The sequence below is a fragment of the Diabrotica virgifera genome, chromosome 8 (genome assembly GCF_917563875.1).
Source record: "Diabrotica virgifera virgifera chromosome 8, PGI_DIABVI_V3a".
NCBI classification, from domain to species: domain Eukaryota; kingdom Metazoa; phylum Arthropoda; class Insecta; order Coleoptera; family Chrysomelidae; genus Diabrotica; species Diabrotica virgifera.
Window position 1 is genome coordinate 180,017,631 of NC_065450.1, and position 16,482 is coordinate 180,034,112.

General features: G+C 32.2%; 1 protein-coding gene across 1 annotated transcript in view; it reads right to left on the reverse strand.

Annotated features, from left to right (window-relative positions):
* Window positions 1-13,460: 13,460 nt before the first annotated feature.
* The window catches only part of LOC114339198 (ras-related protein Rab-10), a 43,657-nt gene continuing 40,635 nt past the window's right edge, over window positions 13,461-16,482 (reverse strand). Inside the window, exon 4 of the mRNA XM_050658819.1 lies at window positions 13,461-14,015. Coding sequence (XP_050514776.1) covers window positions 13,833-14,015 — 183 coding nt within the window. The 3' untranslated portion in view covers window positions 13,461-13,832. The remainder of the gene's footprint in view (window positions 14,016-16,482) is intronic.

Below are 16,482 nucleotides of genomic sequence, written 5' to 3' on the forward strand. Positions count from 1 at the left end.
CAGACTATAGAAAAAAATGGGCCCAACTGTTCGAACATTGTAAGACCAAAGACGAATTACTTACCTACTACAACAGATGACCAAGTAGAGAGATGGAAAGAGCATTTGACGTACTTACTGGAGTCAGACAGGGATGCGTGCTTTCTCCGTTTCTTTTTAACATAGCTACAGACTATGTTCTCTCCTAACTAGACTCCGACACAAGAGAGATACAATGGACGTTAACCACACGCCTAAGCGATCTACAGTCCCTGGCCATATTATTATGACCACCTATGAATTTTTACAAAAATCAACTATTGCACTAAGTACGTTTTGTTTAAAATATGATTTTTAAATTTAATTTTGTTATGCAATGTTAATGTTATTCATTAATTATAATATATTTAATAATAAACAGCAATAAAATATTTAAAAATATTACATATTTATATTTTTTTAATATTTTGTTAAACTTCTGACCTTAATCAGATGGAAAATATTTGGGAGCTTTTAAAACGAGAAATTTCCGATGAAAAGGTTAATAACGAGATTGTTTTGATTAAAGAACTAATATATCGTTGAAACCACAATGACAAATTGAAGCAAAAAAAATTTAACTGCATTCAAAGTATGCCAAGACGGGTACTAGCGGTAATCAAAGTTAGAGGGGACTCAGCAAAATATTAAAAAATACAAATATGTGATATTTTCAAATGGTTTATTGCTGTTTATTACTAAATGTATTATATTTAATAATAAACACCAATAAAACATTTAGAAATATCACATATTTTTATTATTTCAATATTTTGCTGAGCCCCCTTTAACTTTGATTACCGCTAGTACCCGTCTTGGCATACTTTGAATGCAGTTAAATTTTTTTTGCTTCAATTTGTCATTGTGGTTTCAACGATATATTAGTCCTTTAATCAAAACAATTTCGTTAGTGACCTTTTCTTTGGAAATTTCTCGTTTTAAAAGCTCCCAAATATGTTTCATCTGATTAAGGTCAGAAGTTGAACAAAATATTAAAAAAATATAAATATAAATATATATAAAATATAAAATATTTTCAGATATTTTATTTCTGTTTATTATTAAATATATTATAGTTAATGCATAACATTAACATTGCATAACAAAATTAAATTTAAAAATAATATTTTACACAAAACGTACCTAGTGGAATAGTTGATTTTTGTAAAAATTCATAGGTGGTCATAATAGTATGGTCAGGGACTGTAGAATAAGCCGACAATATCTGCCTATTAGGACAAACGTTCCAAGATGTGACTGACCAATTGGAAACACTTTCCACTGTGGCCAATAAAATAGGTTTGAAAATCAATATTAGTAAAACTAAGTCTATGAGAATAAAGGCAAGGGACAACACTCTATTTACTATCGACAACATGCAGACTGAAAATGTGGAAAACTTTACGTATCTTGGAATTGTCAAAACAGAAAAAGAAGTACAAAGACGATATTCGTGTGAGGATACGAAAAGCTCAACAAGTATTCAGCATGCTCAACCCTGTTTAGAGGTCTGGCGAGTATATTCCAGTCAGATGTCATGTCTGTTCTACTCTACGGAAGTGAAACCTGGAAAGTGATAAAAACCCTTACAGACAAACTGCAGGTCTTTGTTAACCTTCGGATGACCAAGAGGGGTAAATTTGGACCCCAGCGTATGTTTTTATTTAATAAATTCAAAAGTATTTTCAATTTTTAACTCATTATTTTTTTATTTGAAATCCTCATATTTTGAAATAAAAAAATTCCCTATATTTTACGAATAAAAAATATACATATTCTGAAGTTGATGTTTAGTAAAATACCGTCTATTATGTGGAATTTCAAGTAGTTTTACACTGCGCGTTATCAAAATCTATTTTTAGACTGTGGTGCCTGTTATGTACGAATCATGACATTCCTGTCTGCTACAGTTAGTCATTATTATTAGTTCCTGGCGTATATTATTGTAGTTTTTTAGTATTTTGTGTACATCTAAGATATGACCCGCAAATATCGTACTGAGGCTGAGTTACAGGAAATTGTTACTGCTAGCGATTTTTATGATGATATAGAAGATGAAATAGTATCAGAAAACGAGGATGTATTGTTAGATGAAGATTTAAAAGCTGTAAACATTCATTCCAGGTCATTTTTTACCCACGTTGGTCATCCGTGTAACAAAAAAAGGTTGGTCATCGGAAGGTTAACAAATGTCTACGAAGAATTGTCGTATTTTCTGGTCAAACATCATCAAAAACGAACATCTACTACACCTAACCCAACAAAAAAGGGTAGAAAGTGAAATAAAGTCCAGCTTTATACTCCGTAGAGGAGGACACTAAAGACGTTAACATCTAAGAATTCTTATGCATATATTGTTACTTAAAGATGAAGTTACCTTTTAGGATAAGATATCTTTTTTTACAGTGCAGAAATGTTTTTTATTTCGTAATCGAATGTTTTGTAATTATTATTATTAAAGTTGTTCGTGAAGCGCTAGCAAGATCTACACTTGTCAACGTTCTTAGTACATGTAAGCAAAACTATTATTATGACTTCTTTTTCTGAGCTATACAACTTCTAGAAACAAAACGAATAAAAACTATATTGAGTTTTTCGCCAGCTTTGACAGCTTTAATTGTATGAGTAAAAAGACAGAAAAATATGAAAGAAATTACAGTAATGGTTAATTGAAAATTTAAGCAACACTCAGATGCTCTATTATCGCAAAATAAAATGCTCTGTTTTATGTTAGTGGTTCCGTAGAAATCTTATCACGAAAAATAATTTAAAAAATATGGCTCACAACACTATTCGTCCTTGCATTACAAGGCTTTTCATAAGAATATAAATAATTGCACATAATGTCAAACTTTCATTTAATTTCTATATTTGAAATAAAAAATTAATGTACAAGTGCATACTTAACAAATTTTCTATTACATATGGGATTCACTGTGCCTATTGGCACTGTACCAATGTCTCAAAATGAAATTCCCCCAGAAAGGTGGCATTTTTTGATTCCATACCCACAAGGTAAAACTTGTTTTAATCGATAGATTATTATGATGTCAATATGTTTAAAAGTTTGCCGACTATTTTCCATGACAACCTATTTATTTATAATAATTTTTAAACAAATTATAAACATTTTACAAATAAAAGGCAGATATCCAGAACAGTTATTTATTAAATCTTGCCCAAGTACTTTCGTTCTCAGAGCATCGTCAGAGGCATTTCGTCAAAAAAGGAAAAAAATCCCGCAATGCCGTAGACATCTACATCAAAATACTGATAGTACAAATAACACACACTGGACATTGCACAAACTTTATCCGACAATGTAGCCCCCGATCAATTGGTTTACTCTATATTATACAATATGTGTTTACACTTTTTTCACATAACATTAAAATTTATGTGAAAAATTCAAATAACCGAGTTTTAGGTTTTGGTTGCATTTTTCACAAAAAAATTTTTTTTCTACGGCCGTGCTAAAAGAACCACTTTCACGCACATATTTCGTTTCCAAAAGTTGCACTTTCCCACACGGCGTGCGTGAAAGTAAATTTTCCCGCACGGAATGCGGGAAAGTAAAATACCTTGTAGTATGGCGTTATAATATATTATAATACATGCAATAAACTAATATTTAGATATTCTTTACTAATTTATTTCAAATTTATCTTATTGTGTTCATGTTTTAATGAAATTAGCGCGATAATTCGATGAAATAAAATTATTTTGACATAATATTTAAAAGTCAGATCAGTAGAAAATTACAATTTGAATCGTCGTCATGTAAACCAATATCGTCGTCGTGGTAACCCATTATATTGAAAGTTTGGTTTTGACAACCTTGCCAAAGAATTAATTTGTGTATTTTCACTTCTAAATAAAAATTGATATAAATCTATTTTTTGTGGAAACTTCAAAAAGGGAGTAAACCCTGTAGTTGGCTGTATACCTTCAATATAACAACGTGGAATGAAGTAAACACTTCTGTTGTATGTAGGCATATATGAATTTATTAAAAAATCCTTAAAATTTATCCACGAAGGAGTGGAAGTACACAACGTTTTCGGTCAAACTGACCATCATCAGTGTAAACCTGGAAATAAGTAAACCACTAGAATTAAAAAGCAAAAGGGTGAAATGTTGGCAGTTGAAAAATTTTTAAGAAAATGTGGTTACTTACGTCCAGTGTACAAGTAATTGAAACTAGCCACTTCAATAGGTATAAAAACCTCAAAAATACATTATTGTTACATTCTATAATGAAAAGTGGTCGACATTAAGTCGATGTCTTAAGATTTAAAGATTACATGTGAATGTATTTCATCCTTGCTCGAAAATTGCACAAGGTAAGTACTTGTGTTCAGGTGAGAGGTTACGAACCAACTGATTAGACAGTTTGGTGCCAGAAATGTATGACAAGATGTCAAGGGAAGCTAGGTGGATTTTTCATCTGTCAACCGAAAAAAAATTTTTTTCGTGAAAAAGAAAAAAAAATTTTTTCGTGAAAAAGAAAAAAAAATTTCGGTTGACAGATGAAAAATCCACCTAACTTCCCTTGACATCTTGTCATACATTTCTGGCACCAAACTGTCTAATCAGTTGGTTCGTAACCTCTCACCTGAACACAAGTACTTACCTTGTGCAATTTTCGAGCAAGGATGAAATACATTCACATGTAATCTTTAAATCCTAAGACATCGACTTAATGTCGACCACTTTTCATTATAGAATGTAACAATAATGTATTTTTGAGGTTTTTATACCTATTGAAGTGGCTAGTTTCAATTACTTGTACACTGGACGTAAGTAACCACATTTTCTTAAAATTTTGTCAACTGTCAACATTTCACCCTTTTGCTTTTTAATCTTAGTGGTTTACTTATTTCCAGGTTTACACTGATGATGGTCAGTTTCACCAAAAACGTTTTGTACTTCCACTCCTTCGTGGATAAATTTTAAGGATTTTTTAATAAATTCATATATGCCTACACACAACAAAAGTGTTTACTTCATTCCACGTTATTTTTTGTGGCTTTTTTCCAAACGTACGGCCCTAGAAAAAATATTGTTCCTAACTCATGCGGAAAGTGTCTTCCCCGCATTCAACTGCTTGCCCGAACTCCGCTCTCGCGTCGTTCGGGTCAACGGCAGTCTCGTGCGTGAAAGTATCACTTTCCGCACTAGTTAGGAAAATAACTATTTTTCACCAAATTTGTTAAATGTGAAATTGCACCACATGTGAAAATTTACAATTTTCACATGCTTTTTGTCTCTTTGTTTCGTTTATCCATGTATATAGAATCTTACTTTTTTAGTAATTAAAGTGTAAATTTTAATAAACACTCAAAATTTTACAAATTGATTAAAAAAAATTCTAATTCGAGTTTTACGCTTTTTTTTCCATTTCCATTTCCTGAGAAAATTCGCCACTCTAATTTTCGATTGAAAATTAGAGTGCTTTTTCGATCTCATCAAAATAGGGGAAAAAATAAATATTTTAAATAAAAAAAAATTGTGTGTCATAAAAAAGTGAGACAAAAAAAATTAAGTTAAAAAGATTGTGGCAGATAAAAATAGACAACCAAAAACTGGGTAATTTGAATTTTTTGGGTGTATTATTTCGATTATAAGTGAAAAAGACGTAATGCAAAAGTTGTAGATCTTTTTACTGCCGACAACTTTGATTTTTAACTTGTACCATAAGATTTGTAGTTTTGCCGGAAATCGAGATAATCCATTTTTTTACACTTAAAAACTCACCCCCCTCCTTCCCAGTTGGACTATTTGAAAACACAGAAAATAGAACACACAGACTTCAAAAGGATGAAGAAAGACAAAAAATGGCGACAAATTTACCACAAAAAAAAAACAAATATTGACCAAACAAGAAAGAGTATTGAATTTCTATTGTTTATGAAAATATTACAAGGAATAGCCGTAAGTAGAGGATACAATATTGAGGGGTCTAGATGCAAAACCGGACATTTCCACTTTTTGGTCAAAATTAGTTGAATACACCTCTGTAATCTGTGATTAGAGATTTATATATTAACAATTTGATAAAGAGCAAAATTGGACAGTTCCTAGTAGTAATTCAGTGTGAAATAATGATTTCAGATGCAAAAGTGGACTTTTCCTCCAATTTGAGATAGGGAACAGGAAAGTTGTAAATTGTTTTTTTAAGTTTACTCAGAATGACAAAGTGGAAATGTCCGGTTTTGAATCTAGACCCCTCAATTCATTATCACTATTCTCTTAGGCATTATCCCTATGGGATATCCCTTAGCCATTTCTCAATAATTTTCTATCTTGGGTCATGTCAACATCATCCCCTTTTACCGACATGTCCTGCCTAAGCGGCTCCCCCCTTCTTTGGTCTTCCTCTCCTGCCTCTTCCAAGAACCCGCAGTTCAACGTCTCGAGGTTGAACATGACCAAACCATCTTGACCCCTCATTTGCTCCCTCATTTTGGCATCAATTGATGCCACCTGCCACCCCATGACTTCCCCTAATATACTCATTCCTTATTTTATCCTTTTCTGTTACTCCACTCATCCATCTAAGCATGTACTCCACTCATCCGCCACATGCATTCGCTGTTCCTCTTTGTTTTTAACTGCCCAGAATTCAGTTCCGTACATCATAGCCGGACTTATGGCTGTTTTATATAATTTTCCCTTCAGCTTCATTGGAATTTTTCTATCTCACGACATATCACTCACTTCCTTCCATCCAACCCTAATTCTATTGCATGCATCCCCACCTATTTTCCAATTACTCCGTAATACCGATCCTAGCTATTTAAAACTCACTTTCGACAATCATTTCACCATCCAAAGATATCATTTTATTAGTAGTAACCCCATCTTTAAACCAACATTCCAAATAATGCCTTTGTCCTACCAAGTTTTAAACCCTTTTCTCCACTCACTGTTTCCCACCAACACCACGTCATCAGCATACATAAAGCACCAGGGAATGTTACCTTGTAGTTTCCCTGTTATCTGATCCAAAACTAATGAGAATAAATAAGGACTAAGCACCGACCCTTGGTGCAATCCTACTTTCACATGAAATTTATCAGTCTCTTCCACACCTGTCCTAACACTAGTTGTTACTCCCTTATACATATTTTTCACAAACTTTACATATTCACCAGGGACTCCTTTCTTATTTAGTGGCCACCACATAATCTCTCCAGGAACTCTATCATATACTTTAAGAAGATCAATGAAAACCATATGAGCGTTTTATTTATTCCTGTATTTTTCCATCAACTGCCTTATACACTAACTCATAAGATTTAAAATATTTGTAAAATTAAATGAAAGGACATTTACATACCCTGCGTAATCTCAACAGAAAGTAATCAAATGTTCCTTTTTGTATTTTTCAGTACATGTCAAAAATGGAATATCTTAAAGGACGCTAATATTAACTAACAGAAAAATGTAGAATGAAATAAAATACGTAAAGCAGCATGTCCGTAGAAATTCTCTCCCTATATGATAGTCGCAAGAGTGCGACTACAAAATGGTCAGCGGTCTAATAAACGTGTAAAAATATACAGTGAAACCTCGATTATCTGTCAGGCCACCGGACCAAGGGTATGAGGGATAATCGAAATGACGGTTAAGAGAACATTAAAAAAAGATTAAAAATTCATGGTACAATTTTCAAATTTTATTTGCATGCTTTGTTCGATCATATAAGAGGGATTTGTGTTCGTACAATCGAAATTGGTTTAAAATATTCTGTAATCTTTTGTTGTTTTACTGTTGCCTCACATTTTGCAACCACTGAATTTTTTAATCGGCCCAAAGACATGTAATCTGGCTTCTTCTTGCCAATAATATCACTCGATGAATTGTTGCATGTACGATGCAGCTTCTCTAGCTTCTTTACGCAAATCTCTGTCAGTTGCAATAGCATCATCGACATCGCCGCCGTCAAATTCGAAGTCTGTGTTAGCTTGTGAACTGAATCTGTTTCGTCCACTTCTGTTGCCATTTCAACGATTTCATCATCTGTCAGCAATCAGCGAATTTCGTTTGGCTTATAGCAATACTTAAACAAAATGAATTGATGACTCAATTTTTGCTTATGTAGTCAATACAACTTATGTATGGACCCTGACGGTTCATGGAGAGACGGATAATCGAGGTTCCACTGTATACGTATCTTCTACCCACAAAGCGCTTTACACAGTATAATTCCCTTAGTAATTGAATATTCCCTCTATATACTATTATCCCATATCACTTCGAGCTGCTTCTACCATCCGTAGGTTAACTGGTTTTCTGTTTCCATTTTGCTTTTTCCACACCTGTATAACTTTCATTTTCATGGTATGTCACATCGAAAAGACAAATTAGATACCTCCACTTCTGATATTATGCTCAGAAAATGAACAAACTCCTCTCTATTTTAAGGTTATAATCTTAAGCTGAGCCATTCGGAAGTAAATATAAATAAAAAATACAATCATCTACTCACCCTTACTCAAGATTGGACAGATCTAAGCCGTCTTAAATTTGAGCAATCGTCTTCTCTGGTCTCGCTTCCGATTTATTAGAGAAATGAAAATTACCCAGTTGTTAATATTTCGCTTAGTTACCCCAGTTTAAAAAAATAATAAAGGTTCTACGTTTTTTAGAACCGGAGATATTGCAAATTTTTCAGAGCACTCTAATTTGAAGTTCCAATCTGAAAATCTGGCGGATTCCAAGCTTTTTCACCAACACTCTGCCTTGGCAGAGTCCGTGCAGGAACTTCACCTTAAAGAGCTACTACTTATTTCAAATTACATAAATTGTAGACCTATCAATGGCCTAATAAAATATATAAACAATCAAACTTATATGGAATCACCACATATTTCAAACCAATATTCATCTCATTTAAAAAGCGTGTTATAGACACTGAATTAAAGTAAGAAGTGTCTTGATCTGTGGGAGTCTGTGAAAAAACGACTTTAATTTCCATCCAAGTAACTTTAACAGCAAGATACATTGATTTGGTTCTAGTAGATAGGCTACGTAGAGGTGCAATCGAATTTTTGACTTATATTATTATACAAATACATTGTGTTTGGTAACGAATGGGCCATAGACTTCAGATTCCTGAGGTTTAAATAGGTTGATTTAAGCTAACTTACCTTAGTACGAAAGTTAATAATAACCGAAATACAGGGTGTCAAAGTTAAACTGTTATTTTATTTATTCTTGAATATTTCCTGACAGGCATGGGATGACAACACGAAATTTGGTAGGCGGTTTTTTGGGACGAGAAATCTAAATTCGCCACCAAAAATGATGTATTATCCAGAGGGCACATATGCCTTTCGGCGCTCATTTAATACGTTAACATTTTTTTATTAATCACTCTACATACTTTTTGAATCAGAACTTTTATTTTCTTAATATTCTTACTTAAAAAGGGTATACTATATTCATCTCGTTAAACTCAACCGTTTTCGATATAAACGCATTTTAAATCTGCGATGCAACATAATTTTTGCATATCATTGTAGTTACACCCGAAAAATAAACTTAAAACCATAATAATTTCTAAAAATGTATCGCAAATTCCTTCAAATTGAATTTGCGATGCAATGATATAAATATGTGAACTTGCACAATTATTGTGGTTTCGCACAATTATTAATGTGCGATACATTTTTGGAAATTATTATGGTTTTAAGTTTATTTTTCGGGTGTAACTACAATAATATTATGCAAAAAATTATGTTGCATCGTAGATTTAAAATGCGTTTATCTCGAAAACAATTGAGTTTATCGAGATGAATGTAGTAACTCTTTTTTAAGTAAAAATATTAAGAGAATAAAAGTTTTGAGTCAAAAAGTATGTAGAGTGGGGAATAAAAAAATTTGAACGTATTAAATAAGCGCTGAAAGACGTATGTGGCGTCCTCTGGACAATACATCATTTTTGGTGGCGAATTTAGATTTCCCGTCCCAAAAAACTCCCGCCTACCAAATTTCGTCTTGTTATCCCATGCCTGTCAGGAAATATTCAAGAATAAATAAAATAAAAGTTTAACTTTGACACCCTGTATTTCGGTTATTATTAACTTTCGTTCTAAGGTAAGTTAGCTTAAATCGACCTATTTTAACCTTAGGAATCTGAGGTTAAGATATGGCCCATTCATTACTAAACACTCTGTATATGGTATGTAATATAGAAATGTTGTGTGCTCACCGTAAACAAAGTTTTCGTTACGATAATGCTTACATTCTCAGCTTATTCATAACTATATCCTCCGTATTACTTAAAACGATCAGATACCTGTTATATTTTTTAAATCTATTTCTTTTTTTAAACTGGGTATTACGCACAAACATATTTTTTTACTAATTGCACAACCAACTTTTGATGCGAAAAGTTGTAACCATTTTTTGCGATACGTTACCTCCAGGATAAAGGGTTGAATAATAGAGATAATAAGAGTTTGTAAAATCGATTTTGCGTCCTAAAATTTTTACTTGAATTTTCCACAACTTTTTAAATTGGAGCGCATTCAAATTCTAGTTAGAAAACCTTTCGGAAACATTTTTAAACAAATCAAAGGTCCGTTTTTTGTACAGATCTCGACTGAACTATGGTCCATTTTTTAAATAGGAGTGATTTAAACGAAGGCGCGAAGAATAACACCAGCTGATTGGCCGAAATAAAGCCGAATTCACACACAAACAATATCTTCTGTCAAATTTTGCAGTTTGTTTGAAGTCTCATTATTGACAACTATTGAGTTATCGATTTTTGCCGTGTTAATATTTTTGATCTTTTCGTGCGTTTTCTTGACATTGTTATTGGAAATTACTCTTTTTATAACTATAATTGGATATATTGTTTATATTTTGCACGTTGTATTAAGTATGGATGCATAGATCTAAGCTATAATAAAAAGGCTATATGTACTTTGTACGCACGTAAGAAGTTATACTTCTTCTATTATTATGCTTTCAACGAAATAAATACATTTTAAACAGTTTAGTTGCATTTTTATTTAAATATTAAACAAATTTTAATACTTAAAATAATGCCAAAAAGTAAAAAATAACGTAAATACGTCACTTTTTGTGAACTTTAGCCTTCCTGCAATTGCTTTTCTCTTGATAAATTGTAGAAAATCTAAAAAACGTCAGATTTGTTACACAAATTTTTTATTTTCTTTCCTATTTTAATACTAATTATCCTAGTCCAAATGAAGACAAATCCAAAGACACAAAAATTATAATGGGAGTCCGGCCCTGAGCGACCTACCGAATGGCGTGTTTATTTCTGGTGTCAACAAAATTGCAAATTTTGTGTAGAAAAAGTAATAGTTCATTTATAAATAGTTAAGTGACTTTTGTTTAATATAAGGTAATAAACCAGTTTTGGCTAATTCTTATTTAATAACATCAATAAAGTACGATATAAGGTACAATTTATTCCAGTTTTGTTACTGGTTTAAATACCTGCTTAATTACTGGTCAGGTCCGTATTAGTTTTGAACACATGTCTAGTGTTAAAATTAAAAATGGAACCTAACATTCGGAGTCTCTCTGACTCGCAACATGTACAACAACTGCAGACAAATACCAATAAAACCTATTCATCAGCCACTTCTACACCTTCCCCGTCCAAGTTTCAAGCGATTGTCTTCAGCGCCTTAGAAAATACGAAGCTGCAGGAGTGCTTAATTCCGTTGGGCAATCTAATTCAACCAAAAAATATTATATTTTCGTCTCGATTATCGAACCATCGGATATGTATGTACCTTTCAAGCAAACAACTGGTGGACGAATTTATGCAAAAGCACGGACAAATAAAAATCGGGAATAATACTGTACAAGCTAGAAGACTGATTTCTCCAGCCAAACGTATCGTTTTATCAAACGTATCTCCCACTATACCACACAGTTTGTTAATTGATAATTTACAAAAAATAGGACTTAACTTTCTCTCCCCAATCACTTTTCTAAAAATCAGTTCCAATATTTCTGAATACAATCATATTTTGAGCTTCAGAAGACAAATATACGTTAGTCCTCACAATATATCCTTACCCGACTCATTTACTTTAGACTTCGATAATACAACACATCGAATTTTCTTATCTCAAGAAACTATGGCCTGTTATACCTGCAAAAAGTCTGGACACATCGCCACAAATTGTCCCGATAAAATGGAATCAATAGCACGTTCAAGTAACAGTCAACCTATCTCTTCTTCCTTACCCGAAACTATGCCCCAGCCTACAGCTACATTCCTATCTAACGAATAAAGTCATATCGAAGAAAGCTCAACAAATAATCTGAATAATCCTAGTATAGAAGAAAATCAAGAAGTTAGCAACATGGACAGCTCCATAGCCATTAATGTCGACCTTCAGTCGAAACGTAGTATCAATGAGGTTCTCACTTCTCCAGAAACAAGTCATACAGAAAAAGCCTTTACTGCACCTTCATCTAAACCTAAAGCCAAGAAGATTAAAAGCAACGAGGAGCATGTAGCAACGAAATCATTAAAATCGTATAACCTTGAACCTGCCAAAAATTTTATCGAAAATCATTCACCCGCATCTGTCCTCAATTTTGACCAACTGAATCTTCTTATAAGCAATATTAGTGGCGCGCCAAATCTTATTGATATAATTATTCAAGATTTTACTTCCGACCTAATGCGATTACACGATATGTTAACTGAAATTTATACACAATTCAAAAACAGATTATCCAAACGTTTTATCACCACTCTCAGAAAGAAAATCCTATGGCACTTGGGTAAAGAGGTCTCTGAATCCGAGGGCGAGTCATCTCAGGGTAACCAGTAAACTTATATTTCCACATAATATTTATATGGATACCATCATTGGAATTGCAGGCAACGAAAAAGCTGACCAGTGCGCGAGTGAAATTGCCGTATGTGCCGATATAGAAAAAGATGAGTGTCGAAATACCGCGAGTGATATAAAAGTTACTGTTAACCATTTGACAATATTGTAAAATTTCTAAAATTCATAGGAATATTTTATAAAATTATACTTTGTATACTGTAGCCGCCGCTAATCACCATTAAGGTGGATGAGGCTGTATTTTCTAAATAAAAAAAATTATAATAAATATATTTACTAAAAACAGCAATATATTTTTTTCACACTTCATACTGTCGTTTTTATAAAAATTCACTCTCAACATTTTTCCAAATAGCGCCTAAAGAAGTATAACTTCAAAAACATTCAAAATAATGTCTTGAAATTACGATGTTTTTAAAATTGACGGCCAAGATATGTTTACCCTGTGTAAATCAGTTTTCTTAAGTTACTCCTCCTATTTAAAAAACGAACCATAGTAACAAAATATACATTTGTGGAGGAATCATAAAGTTATCGTTACAGAAACATACTTCAATACATGGAGTGTAGTTAAACAGCGTATTCAACAAAAAAGGTTTATTAAAATTAAGAAAATCATACGAGGAAATAAGTTTTCATTATTCATCTAAAATTGGCACAACTGCTTCAAACTTGTGTATCTTTTAAAAACTGTTAATCTATCGCACAATAAATATTCTATTATTCTACAAAAACGTTGTCTTTGTTATTTATTAATTCACAAATGTTTTCATTAAAAAGGAAAATTTGAGTACAACAACCGAATTTCCACTGAACACAACAAAATTAAGTGACTTGTTCAGAAAATAAAACTAAATATGAGCATCTTGTTCATGCATATGTTCATGCATATGTAAATCAGTTCACATGCATATACTCCTAAATTACGTTGTTTTTTTTTGCAATTTTTTTTTACTAATTACAACAGGACTTATTCGTACTGGTTGGTCTTATGTCTACCGTCACCCTGTCCACCGGGTCGTCTCTTCCAGCCGTTTTCACCAGGATGGCCTCTGCCAGTTCGCTGAAAGCTCGTTCTATGTTTATGTTGGCCTTGGCGGATGTTTCCATGAATCTGATGTTATGTTCACGAGCGATCTAAATCACAAAATAAAAATGTAAAAATTTCAGTACCTAATTCATTAATTTATGAAAATAAAATATAAACACAGATAATAATTCAATAAAATTGTGTTTTGAATAGGAAAGTTTTGGGGTAGTTCTGATTTCTTCCATTATATATGTATTTTGGGCTGCTGAATCGGAATATGAGGTTTGCGGACAAAATTTCGTGACGGAACATTGAAAAAATAGCGAAAAAAGCGTAGAATTTCTGCTTTTTCTCGCTTTTTTGCTTAAACCTCGAAAAATATTAACTTTCAGTAAACAGAAGTTAAAATACTTAAAATTCTCTACAAATATCACTATTTACTTTTTTTTTCAGACGAACCGTTTGGTCTAAAATGCAAGTTGAAAATTGCCAAGTTTTAACGGTCTCGGCAAAACCTTAGATTAATGAAAACACCGAGATGTAACATGGTTCATTGCGCAGCGTGCCAAATTCTTCTTTATCCCTACCTACGCCATTCCACCAATTGGAGTGGACATTAGCATCGTATCGTGACGAGAACCGCCGATAATGTTCGAAGCTCATATTTTGTTTCGTGCCGTTGAAGGTTAACGCAAGCAATTAAATTGTGAATATCAAAATAGTTTCTGTTTTTTTTGTGATTTTAGTGTCAAAATGAGTCGATGTATTGTAAAACAATGTGTATACAACAAATCTAAAGTATGCCGACGTGATAAAAGAAGTATTCATTTGTTTACGTAAGTATTGAACAGTATTTAAATTCAAATGCCGCGCCGGTTTGTTTACATTCGACACCAGGGCCAGGGTGGTATTAGGCCCGATTGTTTGTAATTGTAAAAAGTACCGAGTTACTTATTTTAGCATTGTATTGCTTTGTTTATTTTTTTATATATGTATATGCTCAAGATGTCGTAGTCTGTTAGTTGTTTATTCTAAATATATATTAATGCAATGTAATATAACTTAAAAAAATATTACAAAAATTTAGACACCATATTTCATCAAACTTCTCACATAATCATTATACAGGGTGATAAAGTAAATAAAGCATGTAAACATAAGTTAGTCATTATTACTGATTAATACAGTTACTTTTGATAAATTACTTTAATTTGATGGTGTATAATCAAGAGTGTGTGATATTATGGATATGTAGATTATGGAGTTGACTTACAAACGGATTGTCATTCAATTGCCAAGGAAGCAATAGTATTTATGTTAGTATGTATTAATAGCTCTTGGAAACTTCCCGTAGGGTATTTCTTAATCGATTTATTAACTGGCAAACAAAAACAAAATTTAATATTACAATGCTTAAATTTGGTAAATCAATCTGGTGTAGAAGTGATATCACTGATATCAGTAACTTTTGATGGTGCATAAAATAATGTGACAATGGTAAAGGAGTTAGGGTGTAGTTTTCAATTAAATTCATTAAAATCTACATTTACTTCACAAAATTCAAATAAAGAAATTGCAGTTCTGTTCGACCCGTGTCATATGATAAAATTATTAAGAAACACACTAGGAGATAAACTAATTTTAGTTGATGATAATGGTGAAACTGTAGAGTGGAAATATATTAAGGAATTAAATAAACTCCAAGCGGAAGAGGGGGTTCATTTACGAAATAAACTTTCATAAAATCTCATATTAATTATAAAAAACAAAAAATGAAAGTAAGGTTGGCAACACAATTATTTAGTAACTCTGTGGCACATGCTATTGAATATTCAACAGAAGTTTTACAGTTACAACAATTTAGTAACTCTGCTGCTACGGTCAATTTTATTCGTATCTTAAATAATTTGTTTGATGTTTTTAATTCTAGAAATATGTCACAAAAAGATTATAAAAAGCCTTTAAATACAGAGAATTATATCAAAATAATGACTTTTTAACCGAAACTGCTGAATATTTAAAATCATTAACTTTAGTTAACGGGGTAAAGCTTTGCGAAAGGAAGAGAAAAATGGGAGTTTTGGGATTTCTATTTTGTATTAATAGTCTTCAACATTTGTACAAACAATTAGTGGAAACAAATTTATTAGTGTATATTCCAACCTATAAATTAAGTCAAGATCAGAACTTTTTTTGGGTTAATTAGATCAATGGGGGGTTATAACAATAATCCAACTGCTAAACAGTTTAAGGCAGCTTATAAAAAAATGTTAAAACATTTAGAACTAAGGGATAGTTTTAAAGGAAATTGTATTCCTTTAGAACTGATTACAGTTATGGCTCCTGAAAAAATAATTAATAAGTCTTGTGGCAGAGAACGAATTGTTGAAGACGGATGTGTTGATGAAAACGATGACATATCCAATACGAATTTTATATCACTTCAATTAAGGAACTTATCATTTACACATTACAAGAGAGAAGTTATTATATACATTTCAGGATATGTCGTTTATAAAATATCGAAAATTTTGAAATGTGAAGACTGTGTAAACGCATTTATAGGAGACCGAG